Genomic DNA, 24,116 nt, shown 5'->3' on the forward strand with positions numbered 1-24,116 from the left:
TGACTCTCATATCTGAGAATGGCTGGAAACTTCCTTCAGAAAACGAGTCGAGGGGCGCAGTGAGAAGCAACAGAGAAGCCTCCGATGTTGGCCGTCAGTCGAACGAGGAGAAACCCGTAGCCGTGGCATTTATCCCATTTTGTTCCATTTTAGTCCTCCTTGGATGTGACCAGTTCTTCCCGGCCCCCTGCCCGGTCCGGAGACGACTCGTCATTCTGCCTGCGGGCGGATTCGAAGAAACTGCAGGAATATCCGCGAGGCTGGTTTTTGGCCGAGCATCGATGCACCTATCCCTGCTCGATCTAGTGTAATTAGCCCAAAGATCTCGGAACATTCCATTAGAGCTTCAATGATGTGTTATTGCGACATAGAACACGTTTCTCCCAAGGTAGTAGCCGTCTCGGTTCGTTAGTATTGCAGTTCTCTTCTCTCTTCTAATACGTTACGCAAAAAAAACAAATAGCATATTGACGGACACACACGCATGCAGACACACACACACACACTCTCTCTCTCTCCCCCCCTCCATCTTTGTACTTCGTACTTACATCTAGTGTCTATTGTTAGGCTTGAAAATCTGTAACCGCCGAGGTATTATCTCATGGCTTTCGAAGATGCATAGCTCTGTAAGGTGACGAAAGGTGTGATCTACCTCACTTGGCCATCCCCCTCATCTCGATATAGTACGTCTAATAGGTCGGAAACAGTCAGTCCTATCACCCTGCTCAAAACAATAGATATCCTTCCATTCAGTGCATGGCACGCAGACTGTCCCGAATAGGACTAGAGGAGAGGGTCTTCTGCCGGGGGTGCGGCAAAGGGGTGGTAGGATGGGAGATGTGTGGATGTGTGGAAGTGCGAGGTGAGGGGGAGGGGTAAGGGGCGTGTAAGTTACCTGGCGCACACACCGTATAGCAAAGGAAAAAAGAAGTTGTAGGGGTCGTAGTTGGCAACAGTCGCTGGCAGACTTTCTGTGGCTCGACTCCATCCGTCGCCTTTTCGCTTTCGCCGCCTGTTTGATGCTTGTTTGGAAAGGGGAACATACCATGCCTGCCACTCATGCTGGTCGAAACATTGATGGACATCATGTACCCTGCCATGAGCCGAATTGGGCTTGCGGATGCCCCGTCGATCGCCCACGGTCGTCCAGGTCAAGGACCCGAAGTGAAGCAGCGAAACAGTCGCATTCCGTCCCCTACCCCAGATAGGGTTGTGAGAGTGATGGAGGTGGAGGTTGTCGTCGGTTCTTCGCCTAATTCAATCAACCTATTCACCCCTCTCCTCCTCAATCCCCAACTTCCCAAGCCAGCCAGTAGGCTCACAAGAAGACTACAACAGATTCAACCCCTGCTCCTTGATTGACCTTCCCTTTCTCCCGAAACCTCTTTCCTCATTCTTTAAGGCCAGGTGTTACTCCAAACCATCCACCTCTCAAGCTCACCATACTCAACTTACAAGTACTCTGTCTCCCACCACCCTTACTTACAGCCACTGTGCTAGCACACCTTCGCTCCTATATCCCCTGCATCTTAACCACATATCTTGCCTAGACGACGGAACCCGCCGCCTTCTTTGCCCGTTGCTCTATTTATCCCGCCGCCGCTGATCAGGTTAAAAATTGGCCAGCCTTCCCCTACCTTAGCGTCATCGGGCACTCTCCAACAGCGCTCTCGTCCATTTCAGTCATCAAGATCAGCCAAGGTCTCATCCCAAAACGTTCTTTCGTAGACAAAGGGAAGCTCATCTGAAGGGTTGGATTCCATCCGTCCTTATCTCGGATTCCGAATTTTGAACGCGCGAGCGACTTCTACTAGTCTCTAAAACCTTCGCGCCGGTATATCAAGGAAAAAAACAAGGTCGGTGGCAGAGACTCTCCGCAGCGAATATCGCGGCGTCCCATCAAAGTCATCCCCAATCCCGTGTCCATTTTGTCTTTGTTGGCGGCTTCCTCTTCACCTCTTTCGTTCCGTGGCGCACCTTGAAAATTCGGTAGCAAACCCCGTTTAACAAGGAAACCGCGGCGTTTTTGTTTCCAGGAAGGGCTTGACGGTGCATTTTGGACGTCCGCAGAACATATGCCAGGGAAAACCGTGATGAAACAATCCTGACCGAGTCGCAGAATAGGAATAGTGCCCGAACATGTCGAAGTTATTTATCGGGTAAGCTCCGAGTCAAGAAGTTGATCGTCGCATCTTATTGAGCCTAGCGCCTGATGAATCGATTTGTATAGAGGCCTAGCATGGCACACAGAGGAGGCTACTCTGCGTCAGAAGTTCGAAGAGTTTGGCCCCGTCGAGGAAGCCGTAAGTCCCATCACCGCCTTGCGCTATCCAGCATTAAACTGGTCCCCAGAGTAGACTTGGGTGGCCCATGGAAGCCTTCTCCTTCTTCTCTTGAACGCAGAAAGCGAGTGGAAATAATAAGTCTAACCATTGGCGGCGTGTGTCGATTGCGAAAAGGTGGTTGTTAAGGATAGGGACACTGGCCGTAGCCGGGGATTTGGATTCGTTCGCTACACTCAGGAAGCGGACGCTCAGAAGGCTATTGCAGCGATGAACAATGTCGAGTACGGATGCCTCATTGCGATCACCCTTTCCATTTCCCTTTCCCACTTTCGAGAGTTCTTCGGGGAAGGAAAAACCGTAGCCTGGCTAATGCAACGTTTAGCTTTGATGGGCGAACGATCCGCGTTGACAAGGCCTCTGACAATGGCCCGAGAACGAACGTCGGTCGAGGCGCCGCTCCGCCCTATATGGGTCGTGGAGGAGGCTACGGCGCGCCTCCGATGCCGTATGGTGCTCCTCAAGGGTACCCGATGCCAGGAATGAACATGCCGCCTCAGGTGTATGGCCGGGGATACCCCCAGCAGCCATATGGTGTGCCTCAAGGTAGGTTCTTGGTTCGGCCCTTACCGACTCATTATTACTTCAAACCGTCTTGCTGATGGCGGCTAGGGTACCCGCCTCAATATGTCTACCCCGATCCTAACCAGCCGCCGCCACATCAAATGCCCCAAGGGGGAAACAGCAACGGTGGTCGCGGCTACTAAACTCCACCAGAATGTCATCGAGTCTTGCGCTAGCCCTCTTTGTCGCCTTGCCGAGAACCGAGATCCACGATTTCGGTGCTCTGAGAGCTCTGAGTCATTGATTCAGTAGTCGCCAACAGAATACGTCGTATCCTATCCGAGCCTACCATTTCGTGTTCACTTGTACGATCAAGCAATCAGTGAGAAGTATTTGCCAACGAAAATACCTTGGGTCAGCATGTGTACGGTCTTCTTGGGTCAACTAGATGGAGGTTGGGAACTGGGAAGGAAAAAAAAAAACGGGTTACATGGATCAAGGGATGTGTTCAAGGCATATGAGCGTCGGGCGAAAGAAAATGACGAGGGAGAAAAAAGGAAAAGGGGAGGGCGAGATTGTTTGATACGGCCGCTCAGTTACGAATGCTTGTATTCTGTCTTTTTGATGGGGAGAAACGGGGAACTTGGTCTTGTTGCATGTTTTCGTTTTCTTATCCTTGCTCGAGAGTCCATGTTTTATGTCTGCATTGAACCTACGCATTTGTTTATCTTCTGCTCGGCGTCTCTTTTTTTTTTTTTCTTTTTTTTTTTTCTCGGATCCGGTTCGCTTTTTCGAGGCCTGTAAACGAATAGGCAGGCGTGTCCGGTCTATACCTGTCAAGTATTCCGTCGTTCAGTGCGTCCGGATATGTGCTGCGGAGCCAACTACCCCTGGGAACGGATTGGAAGAAGGGTAGTGAGGTAGAGGTCTCAAAGGAATAACCAACTGGTGAAAGGTAAGGAGCGGCTGTTATGAGTCTTCGTTTAGGCTATGAGGCTATGATAGAACAAAACGGCGGGCAACAGAAGGTGTCGTGGATGGAGGACCAGATTGTTAACTCCCCCAAGAAAAGTAAAACTATCCCGACTGACTTGCTTTCCAGCTCTCTCACGAACTGGGCGATTCTCGCCATCGGAAGTGGAGGCATGATCATTGAGTGACTACTCAGGGTAAGTCGGCAAGCCGTACTCTTCTCAACGCTGTGTTCTTAACCACCCGATTCAACATGATGCGGTCGGCTATTATCAACGCAACATCTCGGCATTTCTTAGGAATCCTTCTCGGTTTCCTCCTGCTCGTCAATGCTGTGTTCTTGCTTGAAGGGTTCATGTTCACTGGAGATGGCCGTCTCTGCCTTGATGGCAATGGCAATGTTGCTCGCGGGTTCTTCGGCAAGTCCCAAAATAGCCCTCGCTCGACTTGAGAGGTCGGAGACATGCTCATCACCAGCCTCGGGGCCCAGGGCATTTAATGCAGCTTCTAGACTGAGAAGGTACTCGATGTTCGGCCCTGACGGGCCGTGGCTTCGGGTGATGTGCTCCGAAAGAGCCTGTGGCTCCTGGACACCGGTAAACTGGTCGTTGTCGGGAGTTCCGATGTATACAAGCGTCCGGATAGCGGCTTCACCCTTGGCAGGATAAAACGAAGCATATTGTATGGAGTATCCGTTGATCTCACGGATGTCAAGATAATCCTTTACCTCAGCAACCTTCTCACGCTCTATTCGGTAAGCAACGCCCCAAACCCTTTCAGGAGCAGACTGGTGATGGTCGGTCAGGCTTTGCCAGTATTCGCGCTCGATTAAAGTAACAACTCTTCCTGGAGCTTCAGGCGTCCCACGGTGGTCTTGGCTGTTAATATTTCCTATAGTTAGTCTGCCTCGAGTCGTGGTCAAAAGTCGGGTGCCTTCAAAGAGGTATGAGGACGCCCTGATAGTAACTCTCTTGAGTGTATTTACCTCGCCTAACGCTGGTCATTAGTATACGTGAACGTGCGAAATTCCTGGAGGTGTGGTCTTTGCCCTCAGACACTCAGACGTACCTCTGTGAACAAGGAGGAGAACATACCTGCCAGAATCTACGGACATAACCGGTCACCCAGCCGGGAACTCTCCGATCTGCATTTTGAAATGAATCCCAGTCAGGAATTTCGGGAGGTTCCCTAACGTCTTCGGGGTGGAACGTGGGGATAGGGTAAAGCTACCGAAGTGTGGAGGAGGCTTCCATATCAAGCTCCTAAAGTGGTGACAAAGAAACAACTGTCAGAGATGAAAAAGTGCGGCGTCGGCGGAGAAGATGAAAGCAATGAAGGGAGACCGAAGATCCCAGCATTGTATAGGGGTTTGCAAATGCTTCGCCATGGTGATTGGGCTATTGTTGTCTACCCCGTGCTAGGGTCGCTCCCGCCATTCTCCTATAGAGCAAGGAGCTCCCTCCTTATATAAGTCCTCCCTTTGCAGAGGGGAGCCGGGAAGAAGAGATATGGGTGGGCGAGGTAGACAAAGTATTGTGATGTTGAAAGTGCAACACTTCGCCCGCTGTTTGAGAACACGAGGCTCGGGAAGAGCGGGGAAAGGGGCAGCTAAGGGGACGGGAAGGAACAATGAAGGGGACGGCACGGGGATTGTAAGTATGGAAGGAGCCACAGCCGCTGTGACATTTGACATACCCATAACCAAAGAGCCAAAATTCGGCGCCATCCGTGGTTAACGGGTCCATGAGTAACAGGAAAAGGTCGATAAGCGACCAGATCTGGATAAAAAAAAAAAGTGAGGGAAGTCAGTGAGCGCAACAGCACGGTATCGATCTGATTGTTTTCTATGCCAGGGCAAAACTAACAGGAAGAAGAGTGCAGGTTTATAGGCGTCGATATTGGGTATTCTTATGTTGGTCAAGTGGTTGGGGGGAGCGGGCGGCAACAAAAAGTGGATTCGGAGCGGGCAAATGCAATTACGTGCTTTGTATGACAAACGATGGGCCTTAACAGCCTGCAGAGATTTGATCTGAGATCCAGAGATTTGGTCAATTAATCCATTAACACTAGACCGCCGCCCAAGGGCATCGGCAAACTCTGTGCTCCTCGAGGTTGCCTCGACGCTTCCTTTCTTCATCCGCCGAGGCCCGAGGACAGGAGAAAGAACTGTGCTTCAGGTGCTATGCGAAACCCAACCATGAAGGCTGATCCATCATTGATCAAATGTATCTCGTCAAATACGTTGTGTTGTATATATGAACGCAATCTCTTCGTATATATATAAAAGTTGGATTTTTTTTTTTTTTTTTTTTTTTTTTTTTTTTTTTAAAAAAAAAAAGTTCCTTTTTCCCCTCTTGTCGCTGAAAGGGCAACATTGAAGGATGCGCGGAATCGAAGTCCGCACTAAGATTGGAGAACCACCCGCCTGCACCGAAATCAGCTCTTGCACCGAACGAACAAGCTGTTAATCTGGGGACGAAAATCTCCTTCTTTCCTGTCCAGTTGTCTGAGTTCTTTGATGTTAAGAGTCTAGTCGGGGCTGGTGCGCCTCACAAACCGAGATTGGGATGGTTGAATCTTCAAGTAAATGAGTCTACACTCACTTTGATGCCATGCCGCCAGAGCTGAATCTATGTGAGCTACACTATTCAATCTACATCCGGTCACCATAGGGATGGCTTTGGCCTCTCCATTGGGAATATTCAAGAACCCAAAATCGTGTATTGTATTAATGCCTCTGCCAGACCTAAGTGACACTATTAACAGAAGTATCGAAACTGTCACAATCACCGGGTTGGAGAAGATGCTGAACCAGGCCGACGGTCATGGCCCAGGCCTCAATGACAGCTCGCTATCTGAACATTGGCGTCCACTTAACCATACCCTCTCCCATGTCAACATTCTCGCTGCTCATGGGTGGAGTCAAGAATACCGAAGATTGGTCACAACTTGAGACTTCTTATGGCTAATGGGAGATGAGATGAGATTTTCGAATAACCCCTTTCGTCAAGTACTGGCCGACGAGCCTCCAGTTTCACCACGCATATCTATCTACCAGTTGGGAGTATAACGACTCCTTGTTTCTAGATGGTGATTTACCGAGAGACTGTAACGACCCTGGGCGAGAAATGATCCCTTCGAGGAGATCCTTGCTCCATATACCGAGGTAGTCCCGCCTGTATCACGATTTCACTTACCGGACCTCCAGGTCTCAGATCTGGGTTTGCTGCCTGGCAGCAATAGGCCTGTTAAAACTAAAACACATAAAATTTGAGATGGACTGAATCGTCAACTTGAAGGTAAGGAGAGGGGGTTTTGAAGCTAGCCATCGGAATATCAGATGGCTCGTATGAGAGGTCCTAGACCCTATTCTCTCTCGAATAGAAGATGGAAAGGATAAACTCCCAGCAGCCGAAGCAACAATCGAATTTATCGTAGGGCCGGGTTGAGGTGATCCTCTCCACTAATTTTCCAACACTCTGGTAACGGCGTGATGCTGGTCCTGCCAAGACAATCCGGGGATGCGGTAGAGCTCGGAAAGAGCCGACGCAATATTAAGGGAAGATAAGATTTAATCGGAATGTTAATCAGTGCCTGCAATAGGACGATATACGATTTATGACTCTTGAAAGCGTGTTAGTATTTACTCGTTCTTCTACTTCACAAGAACAAAATATTCTAGGAGATTTGACTTGTGACCCAAGGCAATCACCCTCCTTGACCTTGGGCAACCCACTAGTTGCTTTCGTAGCGAAGGGCTTAACGTCAACAGAAGTTGGATTCTAGGCGGGCCCTATTGCGTGTTCCGGGGAGAGGGGAGTGTCTGTCCAAGTGCCGCATCTTATTGCTCGCTCTCTTCCGAATGTTGTCCACATTTAAACAATTGAATGATTCATCAGACGCCTCCGCAAACAGCTTGGGGCCTGCTGTATATCGGCTTCCGTGTCGTGTAACCTCGTGTGTTAGGTTTTGGCCGCAAGTCTGCCTGCTATGACATTCCCAAGCCCTTCTCCGACGTGTTTTCCAGTCTGAGAAGTTTGGGCCTTGCGCGTACTTTATTTAGTGTGTATTCGACAATGGCTCACCATTCGCAGCAGTCAATGGGTTTCGACTGTCGTTTGTTGAGAGCGTCGAGGCTGCAGGAGGGGTTGCAAACAGGGGTAGCAGCGGCTAAACGGTACGCACTGACTGATGAGAGTTTAAGAGTAGAAGAGTCGTTTGCATACCGCATCCCTCGCTAATATCAATGGGATGATCTGAGACAGCCTGCGTCCTGCAAAACACTAGGTCGTTGATCCTTCCACAGTTCCCCCTCCTTCCCAAGCTCCGCGCAGCCCCTGCGACCTCCATCGTTGCTTCCGCTTGAGCCATGCCGGGGACTTTGCTGAGTCTTGGTCTGAGTCCCGCACCAGGCATTATTACATCAGCTCCTCTTGGCTGACAATTGGATTGGAGCCCCTCCATTGTCCACGATGTACTCACGTACTCACATCCTGATACTTTCGTGCATTGTGCTCGCATCTACTTTACGTTACGTACTTCGTACATTCTCAATCGCCTTGGCGTAGTCGCGTAGTCGAAACAGACACTCCACACTCCTCAGCGACAAAGAAAACCTAGAATTTATCTTCCAAGCTCTTGCCCATTCTTCCACCGGGATCGCCTTGGAACTCGAGCCTTGGCGACTATCAAATTTGGGGCTCCGCTCCTGCTGCTGACCCCGCCCTTTGAGCCTTCCCGGCCTCAATTTCATTGCGCCACGGTGATCTGGTGCTGATAATCCTCGCCTTAGCCGAGTCGCCTCATGCAGAAGACGACGAATATATAATCAGAGTCTGCTGGACCCGTTCATCGTGTCCGTTTCTAACGAGTCAGAAGACAAAAAAAAGCATAGCTTGAATCTCGCGACATCGGCAACCCACATCCGTCATGGCGTACAACAGATCCTACAACCCAGATGAGCTTCCAAGGTGCGTCCCTCTCCCTCTTTCCCAGCCAACCTCCGCGATCCTAGTCCAAGGACAGCAACTAACATTCATACGTCGCTAGGTTCGCAGAGCCTGAGAATGTAAGAGCAGTCCAACCACCCGGCTTCCCGGCCTCCTGACTATATCCAATGCGACGGATCTGACCTTTACGTTTCGCAGAAATCTGGTGGTGGTTCTTCCAAGCACAATGGGTATGATAGTAAACCTGCCCCGCCTCTACCCCGCCAGGACCTACGCCCTTCAGGGAGCCAAAGCTCTCATCGTCGCCACGACTCACGCGAAGGAGCCCATCATAGACTAAGTCCCACTCATCCTCACAACTACGGTGCGACTTCTCCCCCGCCGATTGCGGGAGGACCGCGACCGACCCATCATACGCGGCCACCCACAGACAACAGGCCGCCTCCTTCGCCAGACGCCGCTCCTTCTGGCGCAGCCGACCCGAAGCTCTTACCATTGTTTCGCGCCGTTGATAAAGATGGTATGCTACTTGATCCATTTCTTTGCGCCATCGTTCGTTCTCCTTGCAGGCAGCTGACGTACCTTCGTATTTTCTAGGCACCGGTCAACTTTCCGAGGCTGAGCTTAGCGCAGCCCTGGTCAACGGAGACTGGACTTCTTTCGACCCGCAGACTGTTCGAATGATGATTCGCATGTTCGACTCTGATCGCTCCGGTACAATTGGGTTCGAAGAGTTCTGCGGCCTCTGGTCATTCCTTGCCTCCTGGCGCACCCTTTTCGACCGCTTCGATGTCGACCGCTCTGGAAACATCTCTCTTCCCGAGTTTACGAATGCTCTCATTGCCTTCCGATATCGTCTTACACCCGGCTTCGTTGAGTTGCTCTTTAGGACATATGATAAGCGTGGCGAGGGAGTCATGAGCTTTGACCTCTTTGTCCAAGCATGCATCTCTTTGAAGAGGATGACCGACGTGTTCAAGAAGTATGATGACGATCGAGACGGCTATATTACTCTGAGCTTCGAGGACTTCTTGAGCGAGATTTTGAAGCAGATGAAGTAGAATCTGCTCTGCTCTACATTTATGTGGCCTACTCAGGTCTACGTGTGCCGGCCAACAGGAGTGGCTCTTTGCATTTTGTTTTCTATTGATTTTTTTTTCTGCTTCTCTTTCCGTTCCTCAGTTTTCACTCTCTTTTGTCCTTTTCTTCTTGATATGTACACTCTCTCAGGTTCATGAGAGCAGGACCAAAAAGTCATGGCTAGGGGAAGGTGGAAGGAAGTACATCCCTGACGAACCTTTTACAAACATTCATGGAGGCGATAGGTCTGGTCCTAGGACAAACGGATACCCTAGCACGAGCAATAGCAGGAGCAATAGAAGAACGTTAACAGCCCTCCTTTCTTAGAACCTACCGATGTGAAGTGATTGTGATGCGGATTATGAAACAGCAAGTTAGAGATCTCTAATGGACAATTGCAACGTTCTCAAGGCCGAAATTAAATGGCTCTTGTTATTATGATATGCGCATCACCATTTCCATGTGTTAACTAGCCTCTCGTGCCCAATCTAATATGTGATATAACAAGACCTGCAAATCTTTGGGGACACCTGGTCCCTCTCCAGTCCCGCCCTGTACCGTCATGGGTATATTCCACCTCAGTGTGCCGTAACTCGTACCGAAGAGAAATTCTCACAAAACTCAGCTAGAATATGCTATCCATGTACTGCAAACCAACTTGGAATCATTAAAATCAAATACGCCATCCCGTAAGCCAAAGAACAGCCGTTCCCCCCAAAATCAGTATCCATTTCCCAATCCAAAGTTTCACCAGAAATCAAAGTTAGTTCAACGTTTCTCACCGCCGCCGATGAGCCCCTCTCGGCAGAGCACAATCTCCTCGCCCGTCCCCAGCATCACCACCTCCGTCTCCCTCTCGCCTCGAGTACCAGATCCCTTCCCAGTCGGGGCCAAGACCTCGAGGACCTCTTCGCGCGCATACCTCCTCGCCCTGAGCATCTTCGTCATGAGGCCGCTAACATCCTTGTCCCCGTCATGCGCGCTCACCCAGACTCGGGCGTTGAGCGCCAAGGCCGTCTCCTGGCCGGCCGGGACGCCGGAGCTGATGTTTCCCCCGAGCCACCAGGGGTTTGATACCGCGTCGAAGCAGTGGAGGAGAGCCGTCAGAGGGAGAGCAGATTCTGGGATGAGGTGATTCTTTACGTAGGACTCGAGGCTGCGGTAGGAGATGCCGTGCGGTGAGAAGATGATGGAGAGGGCGGGGACCTGGCCCGGTGTCGGTGTCGGATGTGGGCTTATCCCTCGGTGAAAGTTGGTCGACCGGGCGGCGCGGATGGATCGGGCCGGACGCGGGGATGAAGGCGGTGTTGGAGGGGCCAAGAGGAGTGCTTGTGTGGTGGGAGGGTAGGGGGCCGGGTTGGGGAACCGTGCGCTGTTTGGCGTCGCCGGCGGCGTGAAGACGCTCCAAGGAGGAAATGGGCGCCGGGTCGTGGGTGACCGATATGTGATGCCAATGGCGGCATGGAGGCCGCTAATATCCCTTTTTTGCTGGACGAAAGTTACAGTCACCTCTCCGGGCTCTCCTCCGGATATAAACGAGGGTACCGGAACCCGGACTACTGTGTCTTTCGACGATGATTCGTCCCAGCGAGGGATAGTAAGAATCTTGCTCTTGTCAAAGTAGTTCCAACTCCTAATAAGTCTCGCCGCAGCAGGAACAGCCAGGATCTGCGTCTTGGTCCCTGTCGGCGGCAGCTGCCGTAACGTAGCCTCATTGCAGTGGTCACTTTTATGTTGGCTGATGATGACCAGGTCCGGCTCCGGGAGATCCCGTAAATTGGAAATGCAAGCTACTGTCTTGGGGTTCGTCAGGGCGAAGATAGGGTGGAATATCTTTGAGGGCCCCGTTATCCAAGGGTCCGTCAGCACTGTGAATGGCTCCGGTCGGTGGTATGGAGATGAGGCATCGGCAAGGGCCTCGAAGGCTAGGAGGAAAGAGGCGTCGGCATTGAGCTGCTTTACTGACAACGACATGACGTAGGCCAATATGATGAGAAGATTTGCTATCCACGGAAGGAACCACGACCAATAACTCAGCCAATGACTCCTAAGTGTTCCCGGGTACTCGTGTCAGGCCAGCCAAATCTTCCCTGGGATGTAAGTGCCTCGGCGGGACTTGATCCCCGGAGAGACAACGACGAACGAACATGTGCGAAAGGGGAGGAGGAAAGGCCGCTTATTTAAAAAGAGATCAACGGTTCAAGACGATGAACGCGTAGATGCCCACGGGGCGGAAAGGGTAGACTTTCCCATCGGGCAAAAAGAAGCACGAATGGGACCGGGAAAGAATAACCCGCGCTCGAGACAAGGTTTAGGATTGACGAGAGAGGCGGAGTGAAGATCATCTATTATTCGGCGACAAGATCATTTGATAAAACGAGCGTGTCATTCCATTGGACGTCCTTTGAGTCCGCCGCTCCCGTAGAGGGCATCTGGACGCGACTGGGCGTGGCAGCTTGTCTTGCGGGTTGCCCCGTGGAAGTGCAGAAGCTTGGAGCGCTTCGGGACTTCTTGCTTCCTTCTGCAAAGAGGACAGCTTGGCGCGTCTAAGGGGTGCTTGAGCTCCCGAGCCTTTTGAGATCAAAAGAAAACTACGAAGCACGCGGTTGAAACAGAATTAACTCTCCGGGGGCCGGGGGGATGTGTGCTCTAATTCGAAGAATGTAACGAAAGATTAAACTCATCCAGACTAACACGCCAGTGTCTACTGAAAATACCCCAACACATCACGTCTTAAATCGGACAGGGGAAGGAAAGCCACATTGAGAAGCGTGGAAGATTCTATTTCTGTACCCACGCTCCGTGAAATAAACACAGTCTCGGATATCCCAAGATGATCAACCGTAGTTGGAATCTCGATGCCGAGGACGATGCGGACGTAAAAGTGAGGGGGAGGGGAAAAAGGCGTCAAAGGATCTGTGCGGGCGATGTCTGTGACAAGAAGATGTTTTAGATCTTCCCACAACGTGTGGGTGATTTTCATCGGAGTGAGACACCCCTGCAGCTAATGGCTGCCCGGCTGGTGCTTCGATGTTCGGGCAAGTTCTTACGGGCTGGTCATGGAAAGATTATCAGCATGGACTTATCCGCGCGTTAACATTATGCGATCTAGAGATAGAGGGCAGGAAAAGGCGATTGCTGAGAACGGAAACTCGAAGAGCAGCACAGGATTCTGGCGAAAGTTTTCTCGTTCTGAAATCAGCCTCTAACACCAGTTCTACTAATAGCTCTGCGTAGTGTAGAGAGCTCTTTTACCTAGCAGTCTTGGCAAACGAATCGAGACCAACTGGTGGATATAATTCGGCCTGGACCCGGACCCTGACCCTTCTTCCTGCACTCCTTATTTGCCCCATTTTCTCAGCTTCAAGTTCGGGAAAGGAGGTGGCATTTAACTCGAGGCTTCGATGAAGGCGGTCAGGAGGTGGGTGGTGGTGGACGGGCCACTGGGACCACTCGGAGTTGTTGAAGACCTGTTGCTCCCTCCATTAAAAACCTTTTGCCACCACGGCCACTCGCCGCTCAGTGAGAAGCGAGCTTGAGCGTTGTAGTACCAAGAACTTAGTTAGTGCAGGAGCTCCAACACCAACGCGTGGCTAGCTCGCCTGTATGGATTCGAGCTAGAAGTTAGAACAGTTGGAGCTCGCCACCTGACCAAGTTTCAATCCGATAGGGGTCACTCCTTCGAATCATCCGAAGCCGATGAAGATTAATGGAGCCTGAGGATGCTTACCTGACACGATGGAGGGAGTCAATCAAATGGAACAAGAGCGCTGGGTCTTTAGTGGGAAAGCAGCTTCCTAGATCTATCAGATTGAGAAGAAATGATGGCATTGGCATCACGACCAGAGCTCATGCTAGACGAAGTCTGTATTACGTCCTGCTGCCAAACGTCGGCCTGACCGCCAGTACGATGTGGTTGACCACCTTGGCTTATTACCGAGCACCTTCATGGTCTAGTAGTGTCCACTCGGCTTCAAGATTTCACAACGTTATTGCCGTTGTCTGATTCTGGATCTTCTTCCAGAGCACGTTGCGATCTTATCGGTGCTTATCCCCCACAATAATGGCCCCCTGCGCACCCGTTGCCTCCCAAGCCATTACTGATCCAATTTTGTTCCAGAAGCCTGAACCCAAAGACACTAGTCGCTCACAAGTGCGAGCATGTTGATCAACGTAGTGTATATTAATTCCGGAGCAAATCGAAGTACCGGCTGTGCAACTGTAACTGCCTAGGGTTATCGTCCCTTACTTAAGTCTAAGCGTCGAAGGAGTGGCTCCATTCGTAAATGGCTTTGCATACCGAGTACGGGGACCGCAGAATGCATACATGTACAGGATGTGACAGAGCATGAGACCCGTCTTTGGTCTTGTTCCTGATTGCTGGCTGGTCTCAAGTGCTGGCTGTTCGCATCGATGACGCTGTCATGGTCGTATAGGGCTGCGTCTCTTTACTTTTTTAGCTAATTTCCTTCACACCGACAGATTGATGCCTTGGTTATGATGCAATTTGTTGGGACCGAGGTACTAAAAACCGTGCTACACCGCCTTAGTATTCGGGGGCCCCGTTTCGAGCTCGGTGAACCAACATAGAATTTTTTTTTTTTCCTATTTCTATTTCTTTTTCTTTCTCGTTAGTTGCCCTCGTGGATGTCATGTGGTCTCCACGCCTCGTTCGAGAAAAATCTCTATTAGTGAACTTGACGTACCCCCAAGGGTGGCCAAGTATTGCTAGTAAAAGGGGACCATTGATGGAGGCGGTTTTCTGAGCTTAAGATCCAGGACAGGACGATTTCTCGGGCTGGAACTCTCCAGTTAATTCAGGGGGCTGGACAACCATCCAGCGTTTTGGAGGACCTACACATTAAATTCGGCAATCGCGCAACCAATGTCTGACGAGTCCGTAAACCCAAACGCCCCCAGGCTCGAGAAACAGGGTCGACCCATTTTCATTCTGAGACAGCCAAACCTGCACGTGAAAAAGGACCTTGCTGCGAATCATTCCTAGAAGAGCCGATACTGGGAAGCGCTCATCACTAGCTCAGCGACTGACTCTGACCAGTCAGAGCTAAGTTTTTTGTTTTTCTTCTTTTTTCCTTTTTCTTTTTTTTCTTCTTTTTCTTCTCGTTACTCTTTTTTCCTTCCCTTTTCGTTTCCCACTTCCGTCTTCCGCTGGCGCCACCCCCATGATAGCTCCAAGCCGGCTGTGGTGTAAGCTCCAGAGTTTCCTCGGTATGCCGAATCCTGTGGAGAAAGGTGTACCTCGAACGAAGCGCTGCATACAATAGGTACCTTCGAAGGAATGGAGCTTTCGGTGGCTGGCGGTGGCGCTGTTGCCGGTACCCTTGTATCCGGGCGTGCATTGAGTGGAATAATACCTCCCGTACCCCGCACATAACATGTGTACTCCGTACAGTTCGCGAACTGTGCAACTCTCACCCGGCTAGCTCCTGCACCGTTGCAAGGGCTTAACTTTGGGACCACGTGAGACGATTTCTGCTCGGCGGGAGATTGATGCCAAAATGGGTGTGAAGCTGTAATAAGCTGGAGCGAAGCTAGGGGAGCTATAATTGAAGAGTTTCAGAGCTCTGTGGTAGCTTGTTTGGTCGTGGCAAGAACCAGATGAGGTGGTATAATCGTTATCAGTTCAGTTCGAAGCTCTTATCGAGTGAGCTGGGCTGACCCGAGTGGGGACCATTGGACGAATTCTGCCCCTCACCACCGTCGTTCTAACTTATCCTTCCCTGCCTCATCCACTACTGACGTAGTTGTACTTACCCTACTGACACTACTTCGTACTTCGCAGATGGTAGTGGAGAGTAACGAAAATTCGCAGCACCTTCCTCGTCAGGGCCTGGCCAATTAATACCTCGTCAACTGAGGTAGCAGTAACAATTCTGACGTCCCCGAGCTTGGCGCTACAAATGGTACCATGGCGCCACATGATAGGCAGAGAATGGAACATCAACATGAGCTAGTATGAAGTACTATCCTTAGATCCGCCGTGTGCACGACATTTCCCGGCACCGAATTTTCTGTTACAGCCGAGCTTGAGATTGCTGCTTGAGAATGAAATTTTGAGAGGTGCTTGATGGTGCGGATTAGCTCGGTTAATCTTGAGCTCAGCTCTTCTTGTATTACCTGTAAGAGCTCTTCCACGAAATCATCGATTCGTGTTTTTTGGCCGCAATGGTTTCGGAGTTGTTCATTCCACGGGAGTTTCCTTTCCTTTCTTTTCGTCTTCCCTTTTTCTGGTTCTTGCTCGTCTTCAAGACATTGACTGATTGACAAGGGCATCTGTAGGATTCTGCTAGGTTTCAGGATGTCTTTGTCCACTGATCAAGATAAGGCTAGTACTGCTCAAAATACTGTATTCGCGAGTTGAGATCTCTATTATTATCATCCTCGATCTGCCAGGGAGGAATGTAAGAAGCTCCTAGACAAGGGGATCGCCAAGCTTGAGGTCGATTGCTCCATCGTACGTCACTCACACTACACCATTGTCGTGGGGAGAAAAAAAAATTCCATGGATATTCAGTAATATTACACAGCTTTACGAAGTAAACTAGAAACCGAGCATGGTGGCTAGTGGACCAACTCTTTTTATTTATTTATTTTTTTTTTTTTTTTTTCTGACCCCATGAGAATTAAAATCCAATGAGCTTGGTTCCAGACCAAGCTCTCCCACCTTCCCGCTGTTTTGGCATGACACTGTGGGTACTTACACGACCTTGGTTGCCGGTTCTCAAACAAAGTCACTTTCCTTGGTCAGAACGAATCTACCAATCGCTGGCTTGAAAATCATGGAGATCCAATCCGTACTGTATTGTACTTGTACAGTGTATAATCCTCTCTTCAAGAAAGAATGGAGAAAAATCGCAGGGGGTGGACGTAACAACCTCGAAGTGGAGAACTTCAAGTGCTATTCACGGACGGAGTATGTACTTAGGGCCTGGGATTTGATTGAACTTGAGTCACGGTGTATTCGCATACGGAGTACAAGATCCCTCAATCAGTGGGATATCATCTGGAGCAATGGAAGAGAAAACCGCCGAGCTATGACCTCCCAGGAGCAGGAGCTTAGAGAACATCAAGAAGGTCGGAACGCATTAGAGCACGGCTTGCATAACACATTAAATACCCCCAAAGTATAGGCTCCTTGGGAGAGAGCACCGAGCTGTGTGACTACCCCTCTCCACACGACGGTACCTCGGTTTACTATTATTGTTTAAGCAGCATCAAAACCAATATAACTGCCGCCAGCAGCCAAAATAATCGCACCCATGACTGCCCGCATCCACGGTATTCGGGGTGCTTATTTTTTGCAGCATTTATATTGGGACATTACCATATCCCAGTTGAAAGTACTGCCAAGTTAGGATGCAAGTACGAAGTACTTTGACACTAAATGTTCCTCTTCACTCTCATAAGCGTGGGGTGCACCAGGTGAGCTTCGTAACATAACTGCCATCTTGTCCGATACTAAGAATGAGCTACTGTGAAGTATAGACCTAAACTGTGACAAAGAATTCCGTCAAGCTCCCTAATAACAAGCGCCAATTCGAGGGCCACCATGAATTACAGCATCTGCCTGGCTGGTATCTTGCTGTTTAACCTGTACCTTCACGTATCATTGTCCTGTCTTTACGTCGGTACAATGACTTTGCGCCTGTCCAATGCAAGATTGAAGTCTGGTTTGGGACGGACCCACCCACCGCACCCCGAGTCCAATGTTACGAAGTATTCGCAGCAAAACGACCAGCAAGGAATCCGTCCGTAGGCTAGGTGCTTCCAAAACCAGCCGGGTCAAGCGAGTCGGGATCAATGATGGAGATTTCGATTTGGCGCCTGTGGTTGCGAGCTTAGAAAGACCGGTTCGCCAAAGACAGAATGGTTAGAGGGGATCGAGGATCGTTTGTGCAGAGGCACTTGGCGAAGTTATCGTCACGGGAGTCGAGGATTGTGTGGGGGTAAGATCCCCAGCCGAGGAGGGGTCCTTCCATCCGGATTGTACGAAGTCTTTGTACGAAAGTACTTGGAGAATCTGTGAGACAAGACTGGACCTTAATGCGAGCAAGCTCCTGCTTGAGCTCATATACAAGTATAGCACGGCTCACTGGACGACGTTGTATTTCAAGTGCAAGTATTTGATGCTACAAGGATATAATGAAGCAGTACCTTTGATCGGTGATCAGTCGCAAGTTCCGGGCCTAGCCTGCCCTGTCATCTGCAGCTGAGCTCCCCGTACCCAGTAGGAGCTGAGACATATTAACACTGAGTACTTCTCTGAAGCTCCAGAATCCCACTCCATTGTCCGGTCTGGTCCTGTCCAGGTCGGTCTCTTCTCCCCTTCGGAAACGGAGCACAGCAGACAGAGGCATTGGTATTAGCAGGTGCCAGGTTCCCTCCCACCCCCTCTCTCGCTTCATGACTGTTCAAGTTCTCTCCCCCCCCCTTCGAAGGTCAGTAACAGGGTGTTATTTGATCCGTTTCCTTTTTATGTTTCTCTCGTCGCGCAATACTACGTTTATCATTTGACAACTTATTAGACACTCCACCTCCACCGCCTTCGTCTTCTGCTCATCCTCTTTTCTCATCGCCAAATTTACAAGAACACACCAGGCCCGGTGCTGCTCCGTGTAGCATTGGTGGCTCCACGCCCTTCTTTATTCCTATCCTCCCATCAACTCTCGCCTCCACACTCTCCACACCCCCTCCCGCTCCGCTCCAGCAATACACAATACACCTGATCTCAGCACCAGCCTGCACAATCTCTTCTTTCTCCTCTCTTTTTCCTCACCTGTCTACTCACAGCTCTACTCACACCTGCGACGACCGTGGCCGGGAAGCATATCCTTTGCCATAGCTACACCTCACCCGTTGGATAACTAAGATTTAACAACCCCAACTGAAGCTTCGCTCCAGAGGAAAGCTCCTTCGACAGCTCACCCGTACATCGCAATTCCTGCAGGCAAATCTGCTACCTCTCGCAACAAGAATAGCTTTTATGACTTGACGGCAGAATCTGCTGCAAATGCGCGACCTCACCCAGCTCCAGACTTATACCGCCCGCTCAATCGCAATCTCTAATCGATAACGGTGCTGTCGACCCCTCCCGACCCCGAAGTCTCAGTCTCACCACCACGGCCCCGTCCTCCGCTTTCCACCAGCGCATGGTGGGGTTCTCATGATCAAATGCCACCCCGATCTTCTCTGACCTCGTCCTTCTCAATCACGGACGCCAACAATGAAGTCGTTTGCCCCCTGCGAAACCAAGATGGCTCAAGCTGTCGCAAGCGCTGCATTGGCGTAAGTCTCAACTACCCTCGGCCAGTCAGCTAATTTTTGCGTCCATACCTATTTTGGAAGCCCTTCCATCGCAGCAACGAACTTGCGAATTGAGTGACGGGAAAGTCGGTGCATGACGTTTCCTAGATTCGCATTCGGCTATCTGGGCGATCCCTACTGTCTCCTAAGCATCCTGCGCTTAGTGGCTGAAGGGCAGGACCGGCTCTTTTATTTTATTTTCTTATTCTAGTTCTGATATTTTTTTGGTTCATAATTTTTTTTTTTTTTTTTTCTAGATTCAAGGGCAATTGGAGGCTAATGGAAATTATCTTGTTCGCAGGAAAAACGTTATCGTTCCATGCAGGAGCATATTAGACGAGCCCACCCCGAACACTACATTTCGAAGCTCCCCGCTACCGAAGAAAGCTTCCTGCTCATGATCAATACTCCTCCATCCGAACGTGCTCCGGCTCAGCAGCAAAACTCTACTCCTGCTGTTCCCGCCCAGGGCACGGCTACCAATCCACAGGGTTCGTACCCTCGAAATTGTCGTTCTTTGTGCTTCGACTGGGCCACTTGCCTGTCGGCGTCATGCGCTTTATGATATGACCCGACGTGCATATCGGGGCAGCTCGAATTGTGTGGGTTTTGACTGCGTAGCATCAGAGTCCTAACCTTAATTTCACAGGTGCCTCGATGCCGCCAGCCGCGAGCGCTGCGGCTGCCCTGGCCCAGCTCCACGGCCATCGAGCCGAACACGAATGGGACTCTGAAGGGGTAAAGATCCCGCCAGTCGATTTCATGATTGGAAGGGAGATGCTAAAACACCCGTGGCAACAGCAGGACTGGCACTCCGACACGGACGGTCGAAAGATCCCCCGATCCTCCATCGAACTGCCTCCAATCCACTTAACGGGCGGTGATGTTACCAGCGATCCCTTTTCTTCGGTGAATTCGAATAGGCCGAGAGACTTGCTCCCCTCGATCCTTGCCAATTCGCCACCGGGACGGTCGTCGACCCTGCCGCCTTTGCACCGAACTCTCGGGCCCAGCCGGCCTCGAAAGCAGTCTGTCACCAAACGTGGCAGGGAAGCTCACCACAAAAAGCAAAAGTCAAAAGGCTCTACGAATGATTGGTTGCGAAGGATACAGAATGATGAACGCTTAAGACCGAGCTTACATGATCGGAAAGCGCTATCAGCTGAGCCATCCGCCGACTACGGGAAGCGTTGGGAAGATCTAATTGATGCCGCGGATCAAGCAGCTTCTGCCGCAGGTGATATAGACGAAGATAGAACTCCTGTAAGTGTATTTGAAGCCCTCCCCCCCCTTCTTCCCCCGGCGCGCGCCCACTCAAGCGTCAGTTATATTTGTGCCAGGTCCTGATCTTAACAGGTGCCCCAGTCGCCAGTGTCCATTCATAGAGCTTCCTTGCCCCCATTCTCCCATCCCCATTTCCAACCGAACAACTACCAGGCATCGCCACTCCAGCAAGCTCTCACACCCCCATCTTACAACCAGGAGCTCAATGACCCACACCCCTTTCCATCCGTTGAAAGCGGCGAAAGTGGCGACAATTTTCACATGGAGTCCCGAGGTCTATCAGACTCGTCGCCGAGTTACTCATCTCAAAATACACAGATATACTGCGCAGCCTGCCAATCGGTATCTCTCCTCAGGGAATCGTTTGCCTGTACGGAATGCATCTGCGGCCTTTGCCCAGCTTGCGTTGATGTGTTGATGGCTGAACAAGGCGCCCGGCGAAAATGTCCTCGATGTGCAACAATCGGCGGCCGGTTTAAGCCCTTCCAACTTGACATTAGATGAGCTATTCTTCAGAAAACGTTCCCTCATTCCTTTTGGGCTCCTACTCCCTTCCCCCTTCCCCCTTTTCTTTTCTTCTATTGTCTCCTCGTTTGATCTTTCGCCCACGTTCCCCTCTCTTGTAGCATTGGTTAAACGAACACCCTCATTCCTCACGGTTGGATTGGCGCAATACGGTAATGAAAGGAGTCGCATATATTATAAAGATGTTGCATTATGAGACTTGGATGTCTCTTTGGCGTCATACCCGGTCTAGGGATTTCTTCACACCTTTTTGATTCGATTTCCTCGTTCGGGCTTCCCGTCCTTGGTCCACTTTCCTTTCCCTTTCTTCTCTCCCTTTTTTTTCTCTTTTTTTTTTTTATTATATATTTCGGGTCCCTTGCCATGATCACGAGTGGATTAACATAATTCGTTTCTTTGTTTTGTTTGGGGCTCGTTAGTTCCTATTTGGCGTTCTGTTTTTTCGTTTTTGTTTCTTCTTCTTCTCTTCTCCCCTTTCCTTTCCTTTCCTTTACTTTCCTTTGTATTGGAGCTATGAATTTCTGATTGGATGGGTTCAAAAGACTGATGAGAATAAGAGACGGCCAGCATGTCGAGTTATAACGGGATCACAGTTTCTCACTACAAGTTTCCCCAACGCGGTGTTATTGGGGAGCGTGGCAATCACGGCGACCTGAGACCTGGGAGCTGAGATGATCCAACAACACGAGCAATGACGAGTTTGGAGGATGGCGTATATATAGGTGGACTGCTGGTGGTATATGCCCAAGACGTATCCACGTCAAACTGTTTACTAGAGCTATGAAATAATTCATACAGTTCACTAATCATGCGCCTGTGAATACGCCTGCAGTTAAGATAAATTAGGTGGTGGCTCAGGGCAACAGAAACGATCATATAAAGGATTTATAACTATAATGATGCCCGAGATGATTACGGTCCTATCTCCTCCCAGCCTTCGCTTTATCCTTTTCCTGTTGAAGCAGGATATCCCGCACCGCCGATCGCACATTTCTGCTTCCGCCCAGCTTCGGTCCTCGAAGGACGTCGGGATTGGGTTTCTTGTCGGTCGGTCGAGCCGCGCGGGCAGCTCGCCGTCTTTGCCGGCGTTGCGCGACGGCGTCGAGGAATTCCCGCTTAAACTCTTCGGCGATGCGGTCGTCGGCGGAGCCCTCATATTCGTGGTCTGCGTCCTCCACAGTCTGTTCTTCGGGGACATGGTAGACGTCGACTATAATCTCAGAAGTTAGCATCATGACTTCCGCACGACAAGAGAAAAAGAAAAAAAAAGTTTAAGAATGGGGGGGAGGTCGTCGAGGGTGGGAAAGTCCACGTACGTCTGTTTTCGTGTAGAATCTGCTCCACGAGCTGATCTCTCTTGATATCATCACTATTCCTCCGATTCCTGCCCCTGATAGGCTGCCCATCCCTGCCCAGCCGCGTCTTCCTCGGGGAACCGCCGCCCTCCTGCTCTTCGCCATCGAATGGCCGTCCTTCAAGTTTCCTCTTCGCCTTCTCCGTGAGAGCGACGTTCTGGTTCCGCACTTCTTCGCCGAGGTCGACCTCCATGAGCTTCCCGTGAATGGTTCGTTTTTGGGCATCGAAGCCGCCGGTCGGTGTCGTGGATGCGTCTGCTCCAGTTGATAATACGCCTTGCTGTTGGGGCTGTTGTTGCGGTGGTAAGGTCCCGGTCAGGGTTGCGTGGCGGCTAGTGAGCTTCGATTCTACGTATTCCATCCTTGCTTGGTTAGTTGTATTCCACGAGACGTGGCCTGCACGAAAACGAAGGGAAAAGAAAAAAAAATAAGGGCAAAAAGAGCCATCACAGGTTAAAGTGGGAGCGCTGCACTCACATGTGTTTATTCACCAACTCGCCGACCAGGCCAGTCTGCACCGCGAAGCGCTTCGGTATCCCGCCCAAAATCGCATCCGCATCAAGGGCCCCCTCGGCCCGCACAACGGCCTGTTCCTGCACCTCTTCATCACCTAGATCGCTTAGAGGTTTCTCTGGCCCGAACCCGATGCCTCCTAACCTCTGCTGTTTCCTGCGCTGGCGAAGGACCTCTGCGACGGAAGGTCCGTCATCTTCTTCTTCTCCAATGCGCGAGGCGATTGCTGGCGTGCCTTCTATCACGGATGGGCTCGGGGTATCTGCAGCGGAGGGTATATCGTCGGGCCGATTGCGGATGGTGGCCTTCTTTCTTTTGGCGCGGAAGACGACAGGTGTGTCATTAGAGGTGGTGTCGTTGATGGCTGTGGGTGTGGGTTCCATTGCGGCGCAATGGTTGTGATTATGAAGGCGTTTCGTTTATCGTTTCGAATTTGTCGGTTGGGTTGTCGCGTGTTTCTCGTCTCGGCTGATGAAATTTTGTTATTAATGGATAGGCGTTGTGAGGTTGGCAATGGTATGGCACAGTTGACTACCTCGAGACGACTTTGGCCTCCTCAAGGGAGGCGAAAGGTTGGCGTTGTCGAGTCTTAAATGTTGTGAAATAATTAGCCGATATTCTGCCGACACAGAATCCAATTGGGTTATCCCCAAGTTTTATCTCGATAACGCACTATTCCCCGCCTACAAGGGGAGGCTCGTCCCTCCCCCCATCGAGATTGAAGTAAGAACAGCCACAAACAACGGCTATAATGACGAAAAGAGTAAGAAGAGTGCTGCCACGATGTCTGCTCATTCATGAAAATGTGGCACTTCTAACTGGATATGTCTGGCTAGATCTATTTTCGTGTGCATGGTGGAGAAGTCCAGGGTAAGTCCGGCTTACACGCAGCGCCTTTGGAGTGTGACAACCACCTAACCCGGCCGCATATATAGGCGTTGGCTTCCGGTGCGTTTTGGCTTTGTTCAACTATGTATGCGTTGAATTTTACATGAAATTGACCCGAGCTTTCGAGGGTTTAGATTCTTTACTCAGAGAAAGGCACGGGAGCTTAACCTAACTGGATGGGTCCGCAACATCCCTAACAACAAGGTAGGTAGGCATGACTATGGACCACTCATCAGTTTGTTGTGTGGATGTAAGATACGGACAGCTAAGAGGGAACGATCTAGGTTGATGGCGAGGCTCAGGGAGATGAGGCCGATATCGAGACATTAGTAAAGCACATCAACCAGGGACCAAGGTATGCCTTAGTGGTGAAGCTTGAC

At 50.6% G+C, this 24,116-nt stretch overlaps 5 protein-coding genes and 1 pseudogene across 5 annotated transcripts; 3 read left to right on the forward strand and 3 right to left on the reverse strand.

Moving 5' to 3' along the window:
• Window positions 1-2,139: 2,139 nt before the first annotated feature.
• On the forward strand, window positions 2,140-3,049 carry SAPIO_CDS3115 (uncharacterized protein; the record flags this gene model as incomplete). Its single annotated transcript, XM_016785981.1, has 5 exons — window positions 2,140-2,159; window positions 2,231-2,303; window positions 2,460-2,566; window positions 2,668-2,888; window positions 2,955-3,049. 5 exons carry the CDS (start codon window positions 2,140-2,142, stop codon window positions 3,047-3,049), a joined length of 516 nt encoding a protein of 171 aa, XP_016643987.1.
• A 1,064-nt stretch (window positions 3,050-4,113) lies between these two features.
• On the reverse strand, window positions 4,114-4,910 carry SAPIO_CDS3116 (uncharacterized protein; the record flags this gene model as incomplete). The annotated part of the gene is made up of 3 exons (XM_016785982.1): window positions 4,114-4,696; window positions 4,804-4,808; window positions 4,887-4,910. 3 exons carry the CDS (start codon window positions 4,908-4,910, stop codon window positions 4,114-4,116), a joined length of 612 nt encoding a protein of 203 aa, XP_016643988.1.
• Window positions 4,911-8,747: 3,837 nt separating this feature from the next.
• On the forward strand, window positions 8,748-9,828 carry SAPIO_CDS3117 (uncharacterized protein; the record flags this gene model as incomplete). Its single annotated transcript, XM_016785983.1, has 4 exons — window positions 8,748-8,788; window positions 8,868-8,886; window positions 8,966-9,287; window positions 9,365-9,828. The coding sequence occupies 4 exons, from the start codon at window positions 8,748-8,750 to the stop codon at window positions 9,826-9,828; spliced, it is 846 nt and encodes a 281-aa protein (XP_016643989.1).
• A 787-nt stretch (window positions 9,829-10,615) lies between these two features.
• On the reverse strand, window positions 10,616-11,821 carry SAPIO_CDS3118 (annotated as a pseudogene; the record flags this gene model as incomplete).
• A 7,669-nt stretch (window positions 11,822-19,490) lies between these two features.
• Window positions 19,491-20,556, forward strand: SAPIO_CDS3119 (uncharacterized protein; the record flags this gene model as incomplete). The annotated part of the gene is made up of 3 exons (XM_016785984.1): window positions 19,491-19,662; window positions 19,821-20,434; window positions 20,512-20,556. 3 exons carry the CDS (start codon window positions 19,491-19,493, stop codon window positions 20,554-20,556), a joined length of 831 nt encoding a protein of 276 aa, XP_016643990.1.
• Window positions 20,557-21,900: 1,344 nt separating this feature from the next.
• Window positions 21,901-23,231, reverse strand: SAPIO_CDS3120 (uncharacterized protein; the record flags this gene model as incomplete). Its single annotated transcript, XM_016785985.1, has 3 exons — window positions 21,901-22,190; window positions 22,297-22,697; window positions 22,813-23,231. The coding sequence occupies 3 exons, from the start codon at window positions 23,229-23,231 to the stop codon at window positions 21,901-21,903; spliced, it is 1,110 nt and encodes a 369-aa protein (XP_016643991.1).
• Between the last annotated feature and the right edge of the window lie 885 nt (window positions 23,232-24,116).

This window comes from Scedosporium apiospermum (genome assembly GCF_000732125.1).
Source record: "Scedosporium apiospermum strain IHEM 14462 chromosome Unknown SEQ_SAPIO_0088, whole genome shotgun sequence".
Taxonomy (NCBI): Eukaryota; Fungi; Ascomycota; class Sordariomycetes; order Microascales; family Microascaceae; genus Scedosporium; species Scedosporium apiospermum.